Source organism: Tympanuchus pallidicinctus, unplaced genomic scaffold (genome assembly GCF_026119805.1).
Source record: "Tympanuchus pallidicinctus isolate F22 unplaced genomic scaffold, pur_lepc_1.0 scaffold17, whole genome shotgun sequence".
NCBI lineage: Eukaryota > Metazoa > Chordata > Aves > Galliformes > Phasianidae > Tympanuchus > Tympanuchus pallidicinctus.
Genome location: NW_026294690.1, coordinates 9528600 through 9548034, shown reverse-complemented (window position 1 = coordinate 9548034; position 19435 = coordinate 9528600). Strand labels below are relative to the sequence as shown.

The 19435-nt window shown below is 42.7% G+C and overlaps 1 protein-coding gene across 4 annotated transcripts in view; it reads right to left on the bottom strand.

Moving 5' to 3' along the window:
* The window catches only part of CHCHD6 (coiled-coil-helix-coiled-coil-helix domain containing 6), a 100972-nt gene that overhangs the window by 48744 nt on the left and 32793 nt on the right, over nucleotides 1-19435 (bottom strand). For 3 of the 4 annotated variants that reach the window (XM_052679266.1, XM_052679267.1, XM_052679269.1), the window contains one exon: nucleotides 17513-17596. The exons of the other annotated variant lie outside the window; for it this stretch is intronic. In XM_052679266.1, the coding sequence (XP_052535226.1) occupies nucleotides 17513-17596 (84 nt within the window). The remainder of the gene's footprint in view (nucleotides 1-17512; nucleotides 17597-19435) is intronic. 4 annotated transcript variants of the gene reach the window in all.

Sequence of the window (19435 nt, the reverse complement as noted above, 5' to 3'; positions counted from 1 at the left end):
ATTATGGAGAGTCCATCTGCCCACTGCTACAGCCAGACCCAGCTTCAACTAAATGAGCTGCATATATGGACGAAAATAGCTGGGAAACAAACCAGTATGAAACAGCTCCAGAGTTTGAAGCTGATGAGAAGCAGGCAAGTGAGAACCTGAGCGGGGAAGCAAGATTCTCAGCAAGAGGAAGACTGGCCTCAAAGAAACCACAAGGAACATGGCACAACGCAAAGATCAAAGAGGGGCACAGACATTCAACCTAAAGCTAAAAGCTGCTCTGTTTTACAAATTAAAAGGATTCAACTGCATGGGATTTCACTGACCCTCTTGCACTGGATCAGAACTCTTCCTCCTCCTCCTCCTTCTTGCCTTTCAAAAAGCCTAAAACCCAACGAAGCAGTATTTCTGATGCCATGAATCATTATCTTCAAATGCTTCCTCAAGTAAGAAAAACAGTTTTACCATTTAAACTCAAGTTTGTTCAACAAGAGGGCTTGTTATACAGGTTTTCCATGGCCTCCAGGCCTCTTCCTTCCTTGGGAAAATGGCGTTTTCTTCAGTAGCAAGGAAGAGCCTTTCAGCACAGGCATAGTCATGGCAGGTTCCGTTAGGTGGGGACAAACTTCCCAGTATCCTCAATCTATACAACTCCAGATGCAAGGTCTCCTTCCTCGCAGTGTTTTGCCCCATTGCGTTCTGGCAGCGCACAAAGTTCCAATGCCTAACAAACTGCACGACTCATTAAGGTTGCGAATGAGGAAGCCGGCTAGGAGCCACCTAAAAACTTCCGGTGTCTCCAGCAGTCACCCACCCACCAGGGCTCCTCAGCCAGATCAAGGTGCAGCATTTGCACTTAAAAGGAAGGCAGAGATGCCCATGATCTTAGCAAAGACCTTCAACTTCCTAAAACAATATTCAGTCTTACAGCAGAATGTTCAACACAAAATTAGAGGACACCCATGCAGCTTTTAATTTACTCTCACAATATTCGATGCTTGAGATAAAATGGCAGCCCACAAAGAAAAAATTGAACATGAGACCTTGACTATTATTAAATAAAGCTCCCGGCAGTCTCAGTTGCAGAAATAAGCTTAAAAACATGACCAAAAGACACTGTAAGGGCTAAAATAACAAGAGACAAAGAAAGAATGAATGAACCACCTAAAATGTTTCACTTCTCTCAATAAAGCTGAGCCTTAGGGGAGCCAACCTCAGAACATGAGAGATGTCATATGGGGAGAGAGCTCTCCAGAGAGGACGAACAACCAAAACAAAGAAATGTTAGTTTGAAAGATTTTCTCCTGCTATTAAATGATGGTTCGTAGCAAATAATAAAAACACTGAGAAGTTATAAAAATACATAACTAGAGCCTAAAGACCAACAGAACCACTTTCCTTTACCCTGCTGCTTTGCTGCAACAGCTTAGCTGCTATCTCCTTGCCCCCTGCTCTTCCCTGGAAACCTTTGGACTAAAAATTCCCTTTTCAAAGGAAACTGGATTTAAAACTTGAAGCTGTATTTTCTCAGCGTTCCTCCACCATTACATCTCATTACACTGCCCAGGTCCTTTCCGCAACATAAAGCAAAGGAATCGAGAAGACGACATAGCAAAAGGAGTTCTCAGGGCTATTGCAGGAGGGAAAGTTATTGAAGCACAAAGAGAAAACCCTGCCAGCTCATTCTCACACTGACATTAAACCGCATTCCTTAAACTTCAGTAAAACATGCGGTAACAAGTAAGACAGAAAACTAAGTATCGTGAGCACGAGGAACTAGAAACGGATTTGACTGTAGGCACAATTTTTGGCAAACATCAAGCAGCAGCAAGAAGTGAGCCTTGGATACAGATTCCTCCATCAGTTCAGATTGGGTCAATAGATCAGAAGGTGTTGGGATTAAAAAAAATAAAAAAGTCCCCAGAGCTATCTTCAGATATTTTGACACCTGAAAGCACGGGAGCTTGTCAGCGGTCACAGTGCTTAAAGATCCAAAGAGGATTAACAGCTGTTGAAATGCTGCCAGCCTAGATGAATGCTAGCGATACCTCTGGTGAAACGGAGCAGGCCAGCGGAGGCCTTGACAAATGCTGCAGACAACAGCCAGGGATTAGATGGCACAATCTGCCTGCACCTGACAGACACATCGCTTCCATCCCCCTCCTGATGCCGGCTCTCGCCAGCTTCCAAGCAGACCTCCAAGCACAAAACGCAGTCACACTGGGAGGAGCGTGAGAGCCACAGCCACATCACGGGAGAGAAGAGGGAAAGGAAAGCAGAGGTTACTGCTGCTGGATCCAATGACGTTCAAATTCCTCCTTCTGACTGCTTATGAAGTACAAATAAGACAAATTCCCTGATAAACTAGCACACAACTGCTGCCCGGCCACATGCTTGGGGACAGGGAATGCAGTGCTCTGGGCACGGCACAGCCAGGGGAGCAGTGGAAAGCTACAGAAAATCCTCAGTCAGTGCCAGCTCTGGAAGTCTGCTCACATTACTGCCTTAGGGAAGTGAAGATGCATTCAGGGTCTCCCACACTTCCCAAGTTGCTGGTTCACACACGCTATAAATCAGTTAGCTCTCATCTCTCTGAAGTCTCATGCAAATGGCTCCTAACAGATCGGAAAAATTACTGCACCTACAGGTATCCCTCCCACAGGAACAGAGGCAGATGAGCCAAACTCATCATCTTTTTGCTCCATGACCCTTTGGATGTTGCAATCAACCTACACCATCAATCACTGCTTTCAACCTTGGCCCAGAACTGGGAGCTCAGGAATTCCAGGACATGTTGCAAGAAACAATCTCTGCATTTTACTAAAATACAGCACTTGTGCTTGACAGGAATGAGAAAATGCAAGTTCATATACGCAGAGGCCAATTAACAACAAAGAGAAAATTGCATATAAAGCGTATCATGAGAGTACAGAAGCCAAGGGTTAAACCGCTTTTATGTGAATTCAAACGTTTTCTCTCAAAAGGTAACAGAGGAGAGATGCAAGCAACTACAAACAGCTCACCAATAAGGAGAAAATATTTTTTTTTCTCCAGTCAAAGCCAACTTCTAAACACAGCTCTGTTGTTTGCTGTTCATGTGTGGGTTCATCCACTCTTCCTGCTGAGAACAATAGTGAAACAAGAGCATTGAATTTGTGTCATTCTATTCCTGCCTTTGGCAATGGCCTGTGAGATCATAAATTTTGGAGTAAGATTCAGAGAAGCCAGAAAGAGAGCAATGTCCACAGCAACAGCACAGGAAAGTTAAACGAGTCCTGGGCAGAATTACATTCCTGTTTGAACAGCTCTTCTCGTGACTGTAACATTATCTTAGGCTGAAAGCAAAATATTAATTCTGTAGCATATCTAGAGAGCTGCTCAGAGATAAAATCCCACAAAATACCAGTCCTCACCAATCCCTGCGGTGGTAGGTTTGGGGAGAAGCACCAGAGCTGGGTTTATCCTGTGGACAACAAGCACAGAAAGGTGCAGCTGACCCTACACCACACCACGAATCAAACAGGTCTCCTCACTGAGGTGGCGTCACCAAGCTAAAAATGGGTTTGCAGTCTCAGACCAAAACTGCAGAGCAGAGTCAGACTGTCTCTACAAAGGTACCCTAGAAAGAGTCCAGTTAGAACACAAAGCCCATGGAAAACATTATGATAGCTTCTCTGAAGAGTGCAAAATGGGTGAGAGCGTCTCATTGGAAACAAGCAGAAAAGCCTCACACTGACTTCAAATCAGAAAGACAGCCAACAACATTAAGAAACCATTACTACAGAAGTGATTAAAAGGGGAAGAAGGAGTGGAAAAGAAACAAAACCACCAGAAAGAATTAAACACTGCTTTTATAGGAGATTGCTTTAAAGCACACTGCTTTAAAGGACTGCAAATACAGCATTATTAATTCTTTAAACACAGACTCCAGAAGGTAAAAACCACCTTCAAAGAGAAAGGCCACGAAATGCCAGCAGGCAACTCAGGCTTTCCAACAAGGACAGCAACAGCAATGCAAAAGGCCCAGATTCGTGCTATAGCTGCAGCAGGAGAGCCCTGCTCCTCTGTCTCCTAGCTGCAAGTCTAATATAGGAGCTAGGAGTCCTAGGTGAGGAATTCGCAGTAAGTGCTCAAATCAATTATACCTGACAAGTGCAGGTAAACAGGCTTCCCAGGCATCGATTACACATCAAGGGTTTCAGCTCTGCAGCAGAGAACTCCGAAGCCTGTCTGGGCTGCAGCACGCAGTGCCACAGCTCCATAGGCCCCGCTGTGGCTGTGCACCTGCAGCTCCTACCTGCAGGCCAGTCACAGGGCCAGGAGCAAGAGCCTGATAGCAGGGTGCTGCCCCTGCCAGCCAGGCCTTGCACAAGAGAATGACAAGCATGTGGAGAATCAATGTCAGTGCAGGCAGAGGAGAGGGGAAAAAGTGAATTATCAAAGCGCCCAAAGCACTGCAGTGAAAGTTTCGCTCAGAAGCTGACCAGCACTTCAGAATTAAAGAAAAAAAAGTGGCAAATTGGCAGCCGTCAAGAACTTGTCATACATAAAAGATGGTAAGTACATTTCCCCATCAGACCCATCACAGGAGCTTATTTCAGGAAGAAACGAGAAGGATATTACAGCTAAGTTAGATGCCATCATGCCAAAGCTAGGATTTGACAGAACCTCCATCAGAACTCCCACCACCTCGGACAGGAATGCGACAGCTCCAGCCCTCTGCTGAGAACAGCCCTCAGCACATTCATAAACTGCAGGCAACCGACCCACTGAACAGCTCCTATCTCATTTCTAAATCACATCCACGCTCCCATTCCTATCCAGAACAGGTAACTAAGGGAAGCGATGCAGAGGCGTCCCCGAGCAGGAGAGACCCACAGCAGAGGAATGCATGAGGGGACTGGAAAATACTGAAGAAAACGCACCACATCCATGGGTAAAGAGCACTGCAAGGAAGAGAGTCATTAAAAGTAAGAAACAAACAAACAAACAGCCAGAAGCACACCAAAGCCTGCGAGCTCCACCCCCCTCCCAGGGTCTTTCCTCTACCCTCAACTGCAAATTATTCTCCATGCGCAGCTTCCAGTAAATCAAGCTTTGCTAAATAACCCCGACATGTGCAGGGCTGAGAACCAGGCAGCAAGTAATGATGAGATGTCCCTGAAATGATTAAGGAAAACGCAGGCATCTCTCAGGTTACAAGCAAGCCTGTTGTACTCTCCCCTTAGTGCATATGCAATGCTGCAAGCAGTGTGCCGAAAACCTCCGATATTCAAAGGCTCATTTGGTTGACAAGGAGCCTGTGGATCCGTGGACAGATTGTCACACAAACTGTCAGGTTTTTAGAGAGACTATCAGACCTCTCTTTGCCTACGTTATGGAGCACATCAAAGACACAGAAGATGAACCAGACGCAGACTGCACAGATCTGACAGAATGGTGGGTGTACATATTCAGAATACCGTACTGCTGGAGGGGGGAGACTTAATGTGAATAATCAGGGGCTGAAAGTTCCAGAAATGTGACAGTTTTTGGCAGCAATTCTCATCCTTGCATTTATTTATCGAAGAAAGAGAAGCTGCCATACTAGAGGCAAACTTGGGAAAGGAAGAAAAATTACATCAGCAGCAATTTATTTTGCCACCGTACTTTTTCTTTATGATTATTACTCCCAGAGCGCTTTCTGAAGATATTTGTATTTTCAGTCAGGTTTCTCTCCCTACGCTTGCAGCTTCTCTTCCCGTTTTATGCTGTGGTACAGGCTGGTTTAATGATTACGGCCAGAAAGACCGCTAGGACTTCACAGGTCACCGTACGTGGTTAATGACACTGACAAATCCATTCTTTCAGAAGTGCCCGCTGGCCTGCAGCTCCGTCTGGAGATGCTCAGGAGCTCATTATTCAAAACTTCAAGCTCAGGTTACTGGTAATCAGCGCATCTGAAGAAAAATGCAATACGTGGACAACCAGAAAGTGAAATAACAAAAGCTGCTTTGATAAATGCTAACCTTCATCATAGGAATCACTTTTTTTGGAATGGAGACCATGTTCACTTATCTTTCAGTGATCTAGAAATGTTAGCTAATGAATACCCGGAAAAAACTCCCAGCTCCACAGTTCAAAAGTAGTTTTACGAGAATAACCTGATTTCATTCCTCTTTATTAATAAATGCTTAGACAATATACAGCAACAGTGTATTTATTTTACAATCCAAAAATAACAGTTATTAGGTTCTTTTTTACCAAGAAACACCAATTATCAGTTCAAAAGGATGATAAAACATAACACAAAGCAATGATAACAAGAAAATGGAAGAACAGAGATCCCTTTGGCCCCCCTTTATGATACCTGCCATAAAAGCTCTGGTTCTCCTGCAAGGCATGAGTTACTCCGGAGAAGGGAACACCAGCATCATATTTATTTTGCTATTCAAAATGGATTGAAATCCTCCCCACAGACAACTGAAAATAAATATAATGTTTATCCTAAGATAAAAACCAAAGGAGGACAAAGGAGCAAGGATGGTAATAGGGATAAGGCAGAAATCAGAAGTATTTGTAAGCAATTTCTTTTCCAACATTGGACGGTCTCGTTCTCCCTGCTTTCAGACATCTTTTCTTATGGTTCTCAGTGTCATTTTGCAACCTCTAAAGAGGACAAAGCATTGAAGAAATATCTCTGACAAAGAGTTTGAGAAGTCTGCAAAGAGAGGCTCCTCTGAGTAGAAGGACCACAAGCAGTCAAAGGAGGAGTGAGACGCTTCACGGTGAGGCTATTGAGAAAGAAACATTAATATGGAAACCCAGCTCCCCCAGGCAGACACAGAACTCATCCCTCCATCCTCCAGCAGGGACCAACAGCCCTGGCTCACACCATCACCTGCAGCTTCCAACAACAGTAGGCCACTACCAGATTAGAACTGCAATACAGAACCAAGGTAGATGAAAGGAAGCAAGGGGTTTCCCACTTCTCCAGTACAGAATAATAGGAGTAATTACTTCTTAACTTCAAACCAGAAAATTCTGGTAAGGCTTTGCTACAAGAACATCTCAAGAAGATGAGTGGAAAAGCATCACATGCAGCGTACCACACACTCAGACATCAGCTAAATCTACTCTCAGAATTTAACTTCTGAGCAATATCTCCAATAGCAAGATATACTACGTGCAGACAGCACAGCTGGACACTGCAGCTGAACAAGGAATCCATACAATTATGCTTTCCAAAAGAAAAATCTAGGTATGAGCATCTGCAATTATCCAGGGTGTCTTGCTATAATGGATAAAGGGTATGACAAGAAAAGACTTGTGGAACAGTGTCATAAGGAGGCTTCTCAGGCTCACAAGCAAAGTATGAGTTTATCACCTATACCTCCTGGCCAGGAACATATAAAATGTTGTAAGACTTCAGCTGGAGGTGGCTGGAGCTCAGAAATGCAAAAAGGAATGCAAAGAAGGGACAAAACTAAACCTGGCCTAATAAATCCACAAGCACTGCAGACCTGGAGCAAAATCCTCTCTCCACTGAGAGACCAATCACCCAAAGTTGTAACCCAGCACTGCCCTATTCACACCTCACAGGAACAAATTCTCCATTCCTCAGTGGGACACACATCCCATATCAAAAAAAAATAAAAAATAAAAAAAAACCCAACAGCTAGGACAATTATTTTTTTCTTGCTGCAACAAAAATTTGCCTCTTACTGAAGAAAGAGATGTTATCTCAGTGCCACACAAGTGAATGATTAGCCAGCAGGAAGCAATGGCTCCTTGGTACTGCTTATGGAAGCTCTATCTAAAGGAATGACCTGAATGTGTAAGACCTCATATTATTCGTAATCCCCTGGGAGACCAGAGGAAATTTTAGGGTTTATGTAGCTATTATGAAAATTAATGTTTAAAAAAATAACAGCTCTGGAGAGCAGCTGAGAGTTCTCAATTCACATACATGCCCAGGCGGGCATGCAGCAGTTCATGTGTCTGTATGAGTTGTCCTCCCCATTTCAGGAACCACAGCCCAGTCAGTTCAAGGCTTGCTCCTTGTCAAGGCAAATCAAATTATTTCTGTATAGCATCCAATACATCATAAAACATCCCTAAGGGAAAAAAAATAAATCCAAGCATTCCTGGATTGACCCAAGCATGCAAGCCCACAGCAACGTTGCATCTTGGAATTATACAAGCAAAAGCACAGCTTGTGTTCAGAAGAACAGGGAGGGGGAAAGGAGAAGGAATTACATCTTTTTTCCTTAAGAAAAGAGCTGAGATGCAGTAATTGGGCAGGAAAAGAAATGCTAGCTATTCTCTTGAAATAACATACTTATTGGAAGCCTTCTCAGTTCAGAGGCTTAGCATTTCATCTCAGTTCTGCATTTCCCCCTCCCACCTCTCACTCCTCTTGACCCTCGCAGGCTGGCAGCACAGAAGCATTCTGGCTCTGCCTCTCCTTTGCTGCCGCTCCCTGCAGCGCCTCCCATCTGCAGGTAACAGGACAAGCCCCCCCTTTCCCCATGTCTAAGTGTTGGACCTTCACACTAAAGACCATGAGACGCATTTGTTACCTACAGTAAAAACAGAACACCAAAAAAATTAGTCATTATTTTGTACTTATAATGGGGCTAGACAGCAAATGGGTGACTCAGGTAACCCTCGTTATTAGACTCAAGGTGTTTAATGGTAAACTGAGACAAGAATTGTTTGGGGGCAGAATGGGCAGCCGAACAACTGGCCAACCCCAAAAACAAGCAGACGACTCACCAGATAGGGATCCTGGGGTCAGGACACAGAGACAGACAAAAACAAACATCCTTTGCAGTGGTTCAAGACCTCACAGTGAGCCTCCCAGCACTCATACATTTAAGAATATTAAAACATGTTATTTACAAGCTACTTCTGAGTCATTCTGGGAACATGCAATATATGTTCAAGAAATTGGAATAGCTTTTTTTATTTATAATTTTCTTTAAAATGAATGACAGATGGGGGAAAACCTTCAGAGAAGCAGCCTTAGGCTGTCATGAAACATGCGTTTAACGCATCCACAGTAAACCACTGAGCACCCTCCCTTCAGAAGTGCAGCCACCATCAATGCAGGGCAGTCCCTTTTCAAAGTTTGATCCGTGGTCTACTTAATTCAGCACAAATTGGAGATGTTCTGCCCAATTTTCAGAGTAATTATTTACTATATTTTATATCGATGTGATAAACGCATGTTCTATAAAGGCAACGCAAGAATGTATGGATGTTTTTGATATGCACCTAAGCCTTGGTTTTATTTTTAGTCGCAATATTGATGCTTTTTTTCCTACTGCACACAGAAGGAATGCTGCAGGCTGAAAGAGAAATCTCACGTTCCCCAAAGTCAAGGTCCTGTGCATGTGGACTCCACACACAGGGAAGTTCTGTCTACCTGAAACAATTTCCAAGGCCAAGTCTAAATCTGGAATATCCCAGGAGGAACGCAAGCTTCAATCATCCAAATCCCAGCAGGCACACAGACTTCAGCCTAAGGTCTGCAACATATTTAATCAATTCACTGTGCTAGCTTTCCACAGTTTCATAAAATAGCCAATACTGCAATAACAGGGCCAAAAATTAATTGTACACTGGTTGGCCAATTACACAGAAATAACAGGCAGCCCTGGTATTTGTTGTAGAAGGATAACGTACTTGGTGCTACAGCACTACACCACAGCAAGACGTAGATGAGACACACAGAGCAACCATGTGTGCACGTGTATATAATAAGTTATATATATATATACGCATGTGTGTCCTGCTTTCCACTAAGAAAGCAGCACTGTCTTTATTGCTAACAGTGCTACCTGTATGTACACACACTTATAAATACCATTCTGCTTATAAACAGCACAAAGGCAGAAAACAGAACTCTAAACTCAGGCAATAAGAAAACAAATGATAAGGAGGGAAAACTGAATTGAATATAAAGAGGGGGGGGAGGGTGGGCATCAGAAACATCAGGTAATGAAAAAAGCTCTCAAAAGGAAGGACTAAAAGCATGGCTTGTTTTTCTCTTTATGGACCAGCCTGGACAAACACTCCAGCGCTCAGCTCTAACAAAGAGACAAGATTACATTCTAAGCCTTTTTGTTCTGCCTTTAACAAGTCTTCATAGTGATACACTGATGAGACCAGATACCAGATTGTTATCTAAATTCAGCTGCTAAATTCAGTGTTAAAACACTAAGTTCAAACCACACGCTGCCACATTTATTTCACAAGTCGAGCCTGAGGATGAATTCCTCCAAGACGAAGCAGCCCATAAGCATCATTCTCCCCTCTGCAAAGGTACTCTAAATGCCAGGGAAACAAAATCACCCGGAAGGCTCTGACAGTTCACCCTTCAGCACACAGACTGCAAATGCATCTCTACAGTAATCCTGAAGACTGAAAAGGAAGAAAACACTTAGTTGCTGTTTGCATAGAAGCTGCTCGTAATTTGATGTAATGTACTGTACATCAGTCAACACATATTGAAGAGCAAACATACAGGCTGCAGAGAAGGCAGAGAGGCAGTGCTGACATCTAACGCATTTTATTTACGCTGTTATAGATGTTCTTTGAGTTCATCAAATTACCAATCAATTTATCTGATCTCTAAAAGCTGGTGTACTGCGATACATTAACTACTAAACTTTACAAGCTTTCAGCAAAACAACCATAAAACGGGGGAACTGAGCACAGGGCACTGAAGTGGGCTTAAGGCAGAGGGTGGCAGCACAAAGCAGCCTCTCCCTGCAGACAGGGATGCTGTGGGGAGACAGTGGAAGCACAGCCTCTGCCCCATGCTGCCCTGTGGGTACCAGCAGGTAGAAAGAATCAGGGATGCTGCAGCCCCTCCTTTTCCACCAGTGTGACATTTAGTGTGAGTAACTGAAAGAGAGGAGGAGGAAGGTCAAAACCACGTCAGATGGCAATTCCCGTTTTGTTATTATTTCGTTTTATTGTTGCTCCGAAACTTCACTGACAAATGGAATAAAATTTTGCTTCTCTAAAAATCCAAGGCTAAAGCCTGAAAGGGAACACCACAGTGTCAGACAGCCAGCCCAAGCAACTGGGAAGAGATCTGGATTATTAGGAGGGATCTTGTCAGTCTATTTCAGAAAACTATACTGTGGATTAACCATCCCGCGCTCAGAAGATGAAATCAACAGTTTGATGAACTGGGTGCTTCATTATATTGCTCCATTGGCTTGAAAGGAAAACCACTTTTGTGGATCAGAGCTGTTGCAGTCACACAATGCACTACAGCAGTTTGGGGAGGAGGAAGGCTTGCAGCAGGGGATGAGATGAGATTTCAAAGAAAAAATGGAAATTGGAAATATTGTAAAACCGAATTATGAAAGAGGGGACAAGGACTACTACTGAAAGGAGAAGGCATCTTTGGAGAACCGCTTAGTTTCATGCTCTCTGTTCTCCCTCAGAATACCCCACAGCACTTTACAGAGCAATAATTTAGCGACTGGTGATACAGTGACCAGGGGCAAACAAAGCAGCCATTACACACACTGCAATAGCTCACACGCAGCCCTAAGATGTTACAGGCCATTTTATTGAGAAAATAAATGGTGTCAGCGACACCCGCTGGGAACTATCAACTCATTTAGAGAAGGGCACTGAATGTTTAATTCCCACTGAGAGGGCAGAGGGCTCAGTTCAAGAACACCTCTCCGTAGCTTTCTGTTGCAAGGCTAGGTGAGTGCTCCATAGCTCTCACAGATAGAGAAACATCCCAGGAGCACAACTCAGGGAATGGATTCCTCATCTCGTTCAATAGAAGCCCCTGCCACCTTTGCCAAGGGACATCGGTTTGCTCTGCCCCACAGAGCGGGAAGCTGCTCCAAGAACAAGGATCAGGGCCAATAAGAATAACAAACGAGAGTAAGTTCACCTCTCTCCCATTTAGCACACACTGAATGCCTTACAAACATAAATTATGTGGTAAGTGCAATGGCAAGAAGATTCATTTAAACAAACCAGGTGAGTGCCACACATAAAATTACAAGACTCGTGACGCTAAGCAGAGAAAGAAGTGCAGTCTACTTTATTAATAAAAAAATCTATTTATTTAATGCATTCCTTTCCCACTTGCATAAATGCATCACAGCTTACAAATACCTCTTCTGCTACTTACTGTTCTGAAAAGCTACAAGCAGAAAACATTGCATATTAATGTACCCACCGCCCTCAGTAGTCCATTGCCACCTAATAGAAGATAACATGGGAGCTGCAGCTTAGGATCTTCAGCCTCTCCACCGCTTCACACTTCCTCAAACAGCTACACAGGTTTTTCTGTATTGTAGCACTGCCTTAAATTTGGTTAGGTTAAACCAAGCATGAGGCCAAATAGCAAAACAAATCTAACAAATATTAACCTGGGAGAAAGTATACAACTAACATGCTAAGTGAAATCCCTTGGTATCCAAAGGGTTGTAGGAGAGACTGCATTTCTTTCTTATCATTCCTTTTTAAAAGATGTTTCTACGATTTGAAGATGGCAGGACAATGAATATCCAGAGTCCTTAACATAAATCCCAGTTCTAGACAGTATGTATGCTAATGATTTGAAACAAGTTCCTGCTGCCCCTGTTTATCAGTAACACATTCAGGATTGAAACAACATCAGCTTAAGCCTCCAAACTGCATATTTCTAAGGTTTTCTTTTCAGAGTTATCAGGCCCAGCTCTCATCCATTCTACCCAGGGAAACTCTACAGTAAAAAAAAATCTCATTTGTAACAGTTGAAAGGAGAGCCACTTTTAGTGAAACAACTCCAAATTACATGGATATAATATAAAACCATCGTTTCAAGTTAGAGTTAAAAATGTTTAACCATTCCTACCACTGTACCCAGGTCTCATTACTGGACTATTTATTGGAGATGAGACAGTCACATTGCAAGCAGGGCTAGAACAGAAGGTCCATATCATCACTTCCAAATTCCTGGCACTTACATATGGCCATGTAAGAAGTGGTCAGTTCAAAAGCTTCGTTTCCTGCATCTTTCTCAATCACAGAAATACCAGCTACTTCAGAACAAGAACTACCAAAGAGCTCAAGAGACTGAAACCCACACCTACAATGAACTGCTAGAACTAAAGTTGGGAAGCTTCAGAGCATGGCCAGTATCCCAATCCTCCACAAAGCAGTTGTTCAATAAAACGTTTTGTAACTTATTTTTATTTTAGAAGGAGTACAAAAAGATGACAGCCCTTCACACATAAGCAAACCCTAACAACCTGACACAAAGGGCAGACAGAAAAAGCATCTCCCAGTAAGAAACTCTATTACCGGTTCCATCCTAGGACAGCTATTTCATGTGACCAAATCTGCACTCAGAGCTGAGTGCTGGAAGCAGCAGTGCGTGGCATTTGCTCAACAGAAGTCAGGAATGCAAATCAAGCATTCAACATTCCCTAAGAAACAGAACCAAATGACAGTTCTCATAAGGCTACCACATAAATTCAAGGCATATCCGCATATAATGATCATTACGTGTGCAGTTCTGGTTCCCATCTCTCCAGAATGATTGAATAGAGGTGAAAACCTTCCTAACCATCCCGATTGGTCACATTTAAGCATGGTAAGAATTCCACAGGTAAAAACCTGGGAACGAGGATGTTTGAGCCTGAATAGAGATAATATCAAGAAACAGAGATCTACAAAACCACGAGGGGCATAAAGGGAGGCAAGAACTTAGTGTCACAGTTTCATAAGGAAAGGGCAACAAGATTAACAGGTACAAAATCTCTGTTCAAAACACACAGAAGGAAGCACAGAGTTCGCACAACATACAGCCGGGTGGGGAACTGCTCAAGAAGAGGCTAGACTATGGAAAATAGCAATCCATCTAGGATTAGCAAACACACAGACATCTCAGGAAGTACCTGAGTCACAAATGACCACAGGCTGAGAAAGCATTTGAAGCAGATATCACATACACTTGCCCTGATATTGCACTCAGTCTCTGGGCAGCCATTGTTGGTCAGTATGGAACAATAAAATGAACGCCCAGGTTTTCTTCTTCCAGAATTTTGACAGAAGATGTGGGGAAAAACCCAAAAGAAACACTGCAGTTATTTCTTAATACATGCCCTTTCCTGTGAAAATTTTAATAAAAAGCTGTCTGGCAAAATCCAGTTTAAGATCTATTTGAAATAAGGTGCACCCGTAGTTCATCTCATGCAAAACCTTTTTAGCATTTGTATAGCTTTACTGTTTCACAACACTTTGCCCTCCCTTTATAAGCTATTCCATCTTACAGATGGAGTAACGGAGATAGATGGACTAAGTAATTGTTTCAAACTCCCCAAAGAGAAACAGCTATTAGAAAATGAGGAGTTTTTTGCTTCCAATTCTGTGTTCTGTCCAGTAGATTACAGCACTCTCTTAGAGATTACAAAATAAAGGGGATAATATATTCACACAATCTGCCGCATTCAGGGGAACTACTGAGTTCAATTCTGGTCAATACATCTCAAAGACAGAACTGCAGGGTAAAGGGTTCAAAGATAACCAAGCAGAATGAGAAACCTGGAAAAATATCACCTATACAAGCAGAGGCTGAAAAGGTGAGGACTGCTAAGCTTAGTGGGAAGGTAAAAAAGGGAACAGAACAGAAATCTACAGAGAATGACTAATGAAGAACTCCTTTCATCCCCTTCACATAAGGCATATTAAAGGACAAGAACTATTTGAAATTGGAGAAAGAACTTATAGTGCACATAGCTAACCCACGGCACACAGTGCCACGTGATACTGAGGCAAAGAGCTAAACAAGTGCAGAAAAAAGTGGCTGAGACGAGAATGCTGGCAATGACCCAAGTTCCATTACGGCAAATAAAAATACTGAATGAAAGTAAACTTCTGCTGCAAGCCACGTGTCAGCAATCGACAGCTCTTCAGAGGTTCTCAAAGCCATTCTCCAAGGGGATTCCATTGTTTGAAGGGGTTTGCTGGTTGTTTGCATCTTACCTCGCAGTCTTTGTAAACTGACCACCATCAGGAGAACCAGGACAGCCTGCCTGACACAGCACAGCACAGCAGCTACTTTGGCACAAGCAGCGTGCCTCTCAGAAACAACACAACAGCTTTTTGCATCCTACCAGGAAGGTGATTGGTTCTTTCCATCAACCATTCAGGAAATTCCTTCAAAACAAACTTAAGAGAACTTGCCATCTTGAGTTCTGTTGTCAGGAAGAATTGGGGACAAAGGCAAACTGAACGTATGGAAAAGGGGAGGACAAGGGGAGTTCCTCACAGCACAGACCCTAGAAGGACATTTGGCTTTTTAGCTCCACACTGAGCCACCCCATCTCCTGGCACAGCACCTTCAGACAAGCAGTGACCATGCTCCAGATGGCCATCCCTTCCAGCAGCAGCAGAAAAAGGAAACTTCTCCTTCAACTCATTCTCTCTGATGCTTTTGCCTTTTTTTTCTAATATACCAATGTTGTTTTGTGTTGCTGGGTTTTTTGGTTTTTTTTTTTTTTTTTTTTTTTTTTTTTTAATGTATGCATGCTACACATGTATTTATACACAGACATAAATAAAAGCCTGAGGTGGAAGGTTTGGGCACAATTGAAGGATTAATAAATAAATAAATACACATCAAGGTCTGCGTGTATTCAACAAATAAAAGCAGAATTATATAAAAGCAATAGCTAATAAAAAAGATTGCTCTGTGCTGTGTTTTCCATCTTTCCAACCATTATAGGAATAAAATTATCCACAGAGATCGAAAACCTTTTTCAAAACTAATACAATTAAGCTTTATTACACTGTTTCAAGTACATTTCTCTCCTCTCCTTTCTAGCCACCACCTCCCACTCCAGTCTAACGGTTGTAGGCATTCTTCCATTTTATTATGAACAAGATGCTAGTGTTTGAGGGCCAGAAACTTCCCAGTGTTTCAGGAGAGGAAAGAAACCCTGCGCTTCTTAATCTACTTTTTCTTTGGACAGGTAGGAACTCCTACCTGTCAAAGGCATCTCCACAGTTTGCAGAGGGCTGTGAACAAGCAACATTACTCCCTAAAACGATCCTGCACCAAAACAAACAAAAAACCCACACTGCATTGTTTAGAAGTTATAAAGGACACAGAAAAGGAAAACACTAAATACATAAGCCTTGAAGAAGAGCACGATGCAGGTCAGTCACAAGCATCTCCCCATTCCACTGCCCATAAAGGACACACACAGTTTTTCCCTGCAGTTTTGTCTCGTGAGACCAGATCTGGAGAGAAGAGTGTAATGGCAGCACACAGCGTGAGATCGAGACACTGCAAAAAATTCCCTTTGCGTATGAACATATGGACAACTGTGATAATTAGAATGATAGCTGCAGGATTGTTTGCAATTTCACTGAACAATCCCCATTATCTAGAAATAGAATTTAAAATCTGAATGCAGCACTAAGTGGTAGTTTTAATCGTTTACTTTTTAATGAACTGTATAGATTAAAGTGTTGCAAAATCGTATCACGTGAAATTGCTCGTGGGCATGTTTTACCATCCATGGCTTAAACAAACCAAAATGCTGCATGGACAACCATGCAGCAGCAAGGAATGAGAAAGGGAAAAGACGTGCCAGTAGTTTTCTGTCATTTCTATAATCTGTAATTTTCCTGCATTCCATATTCACCATGATGCTACATGGCAGTAGTAAAGTTGATTGATTTCCATCTCTTTACGACCCACCTTGCACATTGCTTTGCATTTTTCAGTCACATAAGAATGAATTGGATGTATGCAACTCCCTGTCAGGAGGTCTAATTGCTTCAAACTGGAGAACATTACTCTCCACATTTATTAAAAAATAAAGACTACTTATAATATTATTTCATTTTGCCAGGAAGTAAAAACTGCATTAGTTCATAAGGAACAGCATGGCTGCTCCTATTTTTATGGCATCAATTTTTAAAAACTCATCATGGTAAACAATTAAACAGAGAAGCAAATCCCACATTTAGGGGAGAGATTCAAATCCCTAAATGGATTTTCAAAGGTCATTTCAGGCTTAAAAGATGCTTGACAGCGTCTCTTCAAATCAAGTTCATTTCAAAGGCTTATCCAGCAAGAAACAGTGCTCTGCAGCAACATCCTTTGAACTGCTGGGCTCCCCAGAGGACAATTAATAATACAACTTTAATTCATTTTTAGAGCAAGATTTGTGATTTAAGAAAGAGAAACCTAACAAGGATTTTTAACAAAACAAAAAGCACAGAAGAATCTAGCTTTCATCTAAACCCCACAATGAAAAAAAAAGTTTGAATTGCTGTAACTTCATTTCAAAACCATCTAGTTACAAAGCGTTTATCTCTAAACGCGAGATCTTCACAGGGCTCTGTTTGCACAGCTCTTTCATTTAATTAGGTACGGAATGGGGGCAGACAAAGGGTGCTGACAGTTCCTGGTGTCAGCACGGTGCTTCTTGGCTCTCTGCTCAGATCCACAACGGATCCCCTTCATACCCAGAAGCCGCAAACAAAGGACAACTTGCCTTACCTTCCTCTCAATGCGCGCCAACTGCTCTTTATAGAAGGCCTCTTGCCGCTTCAGCTCTGCCTCCCTGCCTTGCAGCTCCACAGCCTGGGAAGAAGAACAAAGGAGAATCGGTAGGAGAAGAAATTAAAGGTGAAGAGCACGAGGGCATGGAAAGCACGTGGGATGCAGACTGGAACTCAGAAGATCCACATTGCTCAGGTCTAATGTATGGGATCCCTGCCAACGCAGCTTCAAACTTTTTGCGTTCTGGTTCACTTGGGACTAAACCCACAGGTCTGAAACACTTGTTAGTAACATACTCAATTGCAATACCTTGGTTTCACTTCTCCTTTCTACATGAAAGCCTATAATTACACAAAGGTAATGTGTCCGGACTTTCCTACCATCATTTCTGAAGTCTGCCTTACTTAAGTGCATCTCATGAACCATGACGTTTATTACAACTTCCCTCACGTTACCTTAAAAATAAGCCTCAAGTCCTCCATTTCATAAACACCACTTTGAGTGTCAGAAAACTTCTACAGAGGTAACGCATCCCTGCAATCATAAGGGAAACACCCAACGCAAGGCTGAGTTATAACATTCATGGAGCAACACACTCTCAGACCACACACGTGCTCCTGCACACCTAGTTAAAGCCACTGCCATAACAATTCAGTGCACATCTCTGCACGTACAATACCAGGCTGCACACCCAGAGCTCTAGTTGGATGATACAGACTTGGAAGGAACACGAAGGTCAGAATTCCTCTTCTTTCTTCTTAAGTGCAATGCTTCCAAAGTTTGGTATACAAAAGCACGCTGAAGGCCTTACTCAGTCATCAATTAAACAATGCCCAGTTTAAAAAGTAATAATAAAATTGTTTATAGCAACAGCTTTCGCCTTTCAGCTCTTTACAACTGGCAGCACTTTGCTGCATTCCCACTCCTAAGATGAGTTAGCATTAAGAAAACGTGGCATTGATGGAACTGAGTCAAGCTTTTTAAATCTAAAAATAAAAAGCAACAATAGCTAGAAGAATGGCACTTGTGTTTCTCCTCCCATCCCCCTCCAAGATCTCTGGGGCCTCATAACTTACCACTGCACAGAAGATCTTTCAAAAGCTAAACAAGTAGTCAGTTCACCATGAACACACACCCTGCTAACCTACAGCATCCCAGCAGCACCACTCATAACTTTAATGGTGGTACAATCACAGAAAATGCTGGTCCAACGTGATTAAACAGCTGGGACAGAAACATCCCCGTGGGCTCAGACCTGTCATTTTACAGCCAACAGCCATTGTTAATGAGAAAAATTACATCTGAAAGCAAGTTGCCATGCATTTCCTTCTTTCTGCTCCCCTGCTGATGAACTACAGCAGCATAAATAGGACTAAGAAGAGCCTTTAAGACACACAGTGAGAGATGGCTGATGAGTAAAGTATGAGCACGTGAAACAGAGGTTGGGGGTCTGTGTGTGTTTTAAATAAGTAAAAAACCAACTCATTCTCATGTTTGTCAGCCCAGCCAACAGGGCCAGGATAAGGCACCAGCTCTGCAGACACATCTGCATGCCTTGTTCTCAAAGGCTCTGCTCAACAGCAAAAGCTCTGGCTTTGGTTTTGCTGGAGCTGCTGTATAACCTCCAGCTTGCACAGCAGATGAAACGTGGCAAGGGGGAGGCCAGGTGAGAGATGAGCCATACCTCTGCAACAACAAGGGCACTGATGGGCACCTCCTAACTGCCAGAATTTCCTTTTTTTTTTTTTAATAAGCAAACTGGGATGATCCTTTTGAACACAGATCCACCCTCTGAATGGGTGCAACTTCAATCGAAATGAAACAGAGAGAAGGGACAGTGGTCTGGTGGGTACGCAAAGGACCTCAATTCTCCTACTAATTTTCTGCATAATACCCATAAAATAAGATTACTAGAAAAGT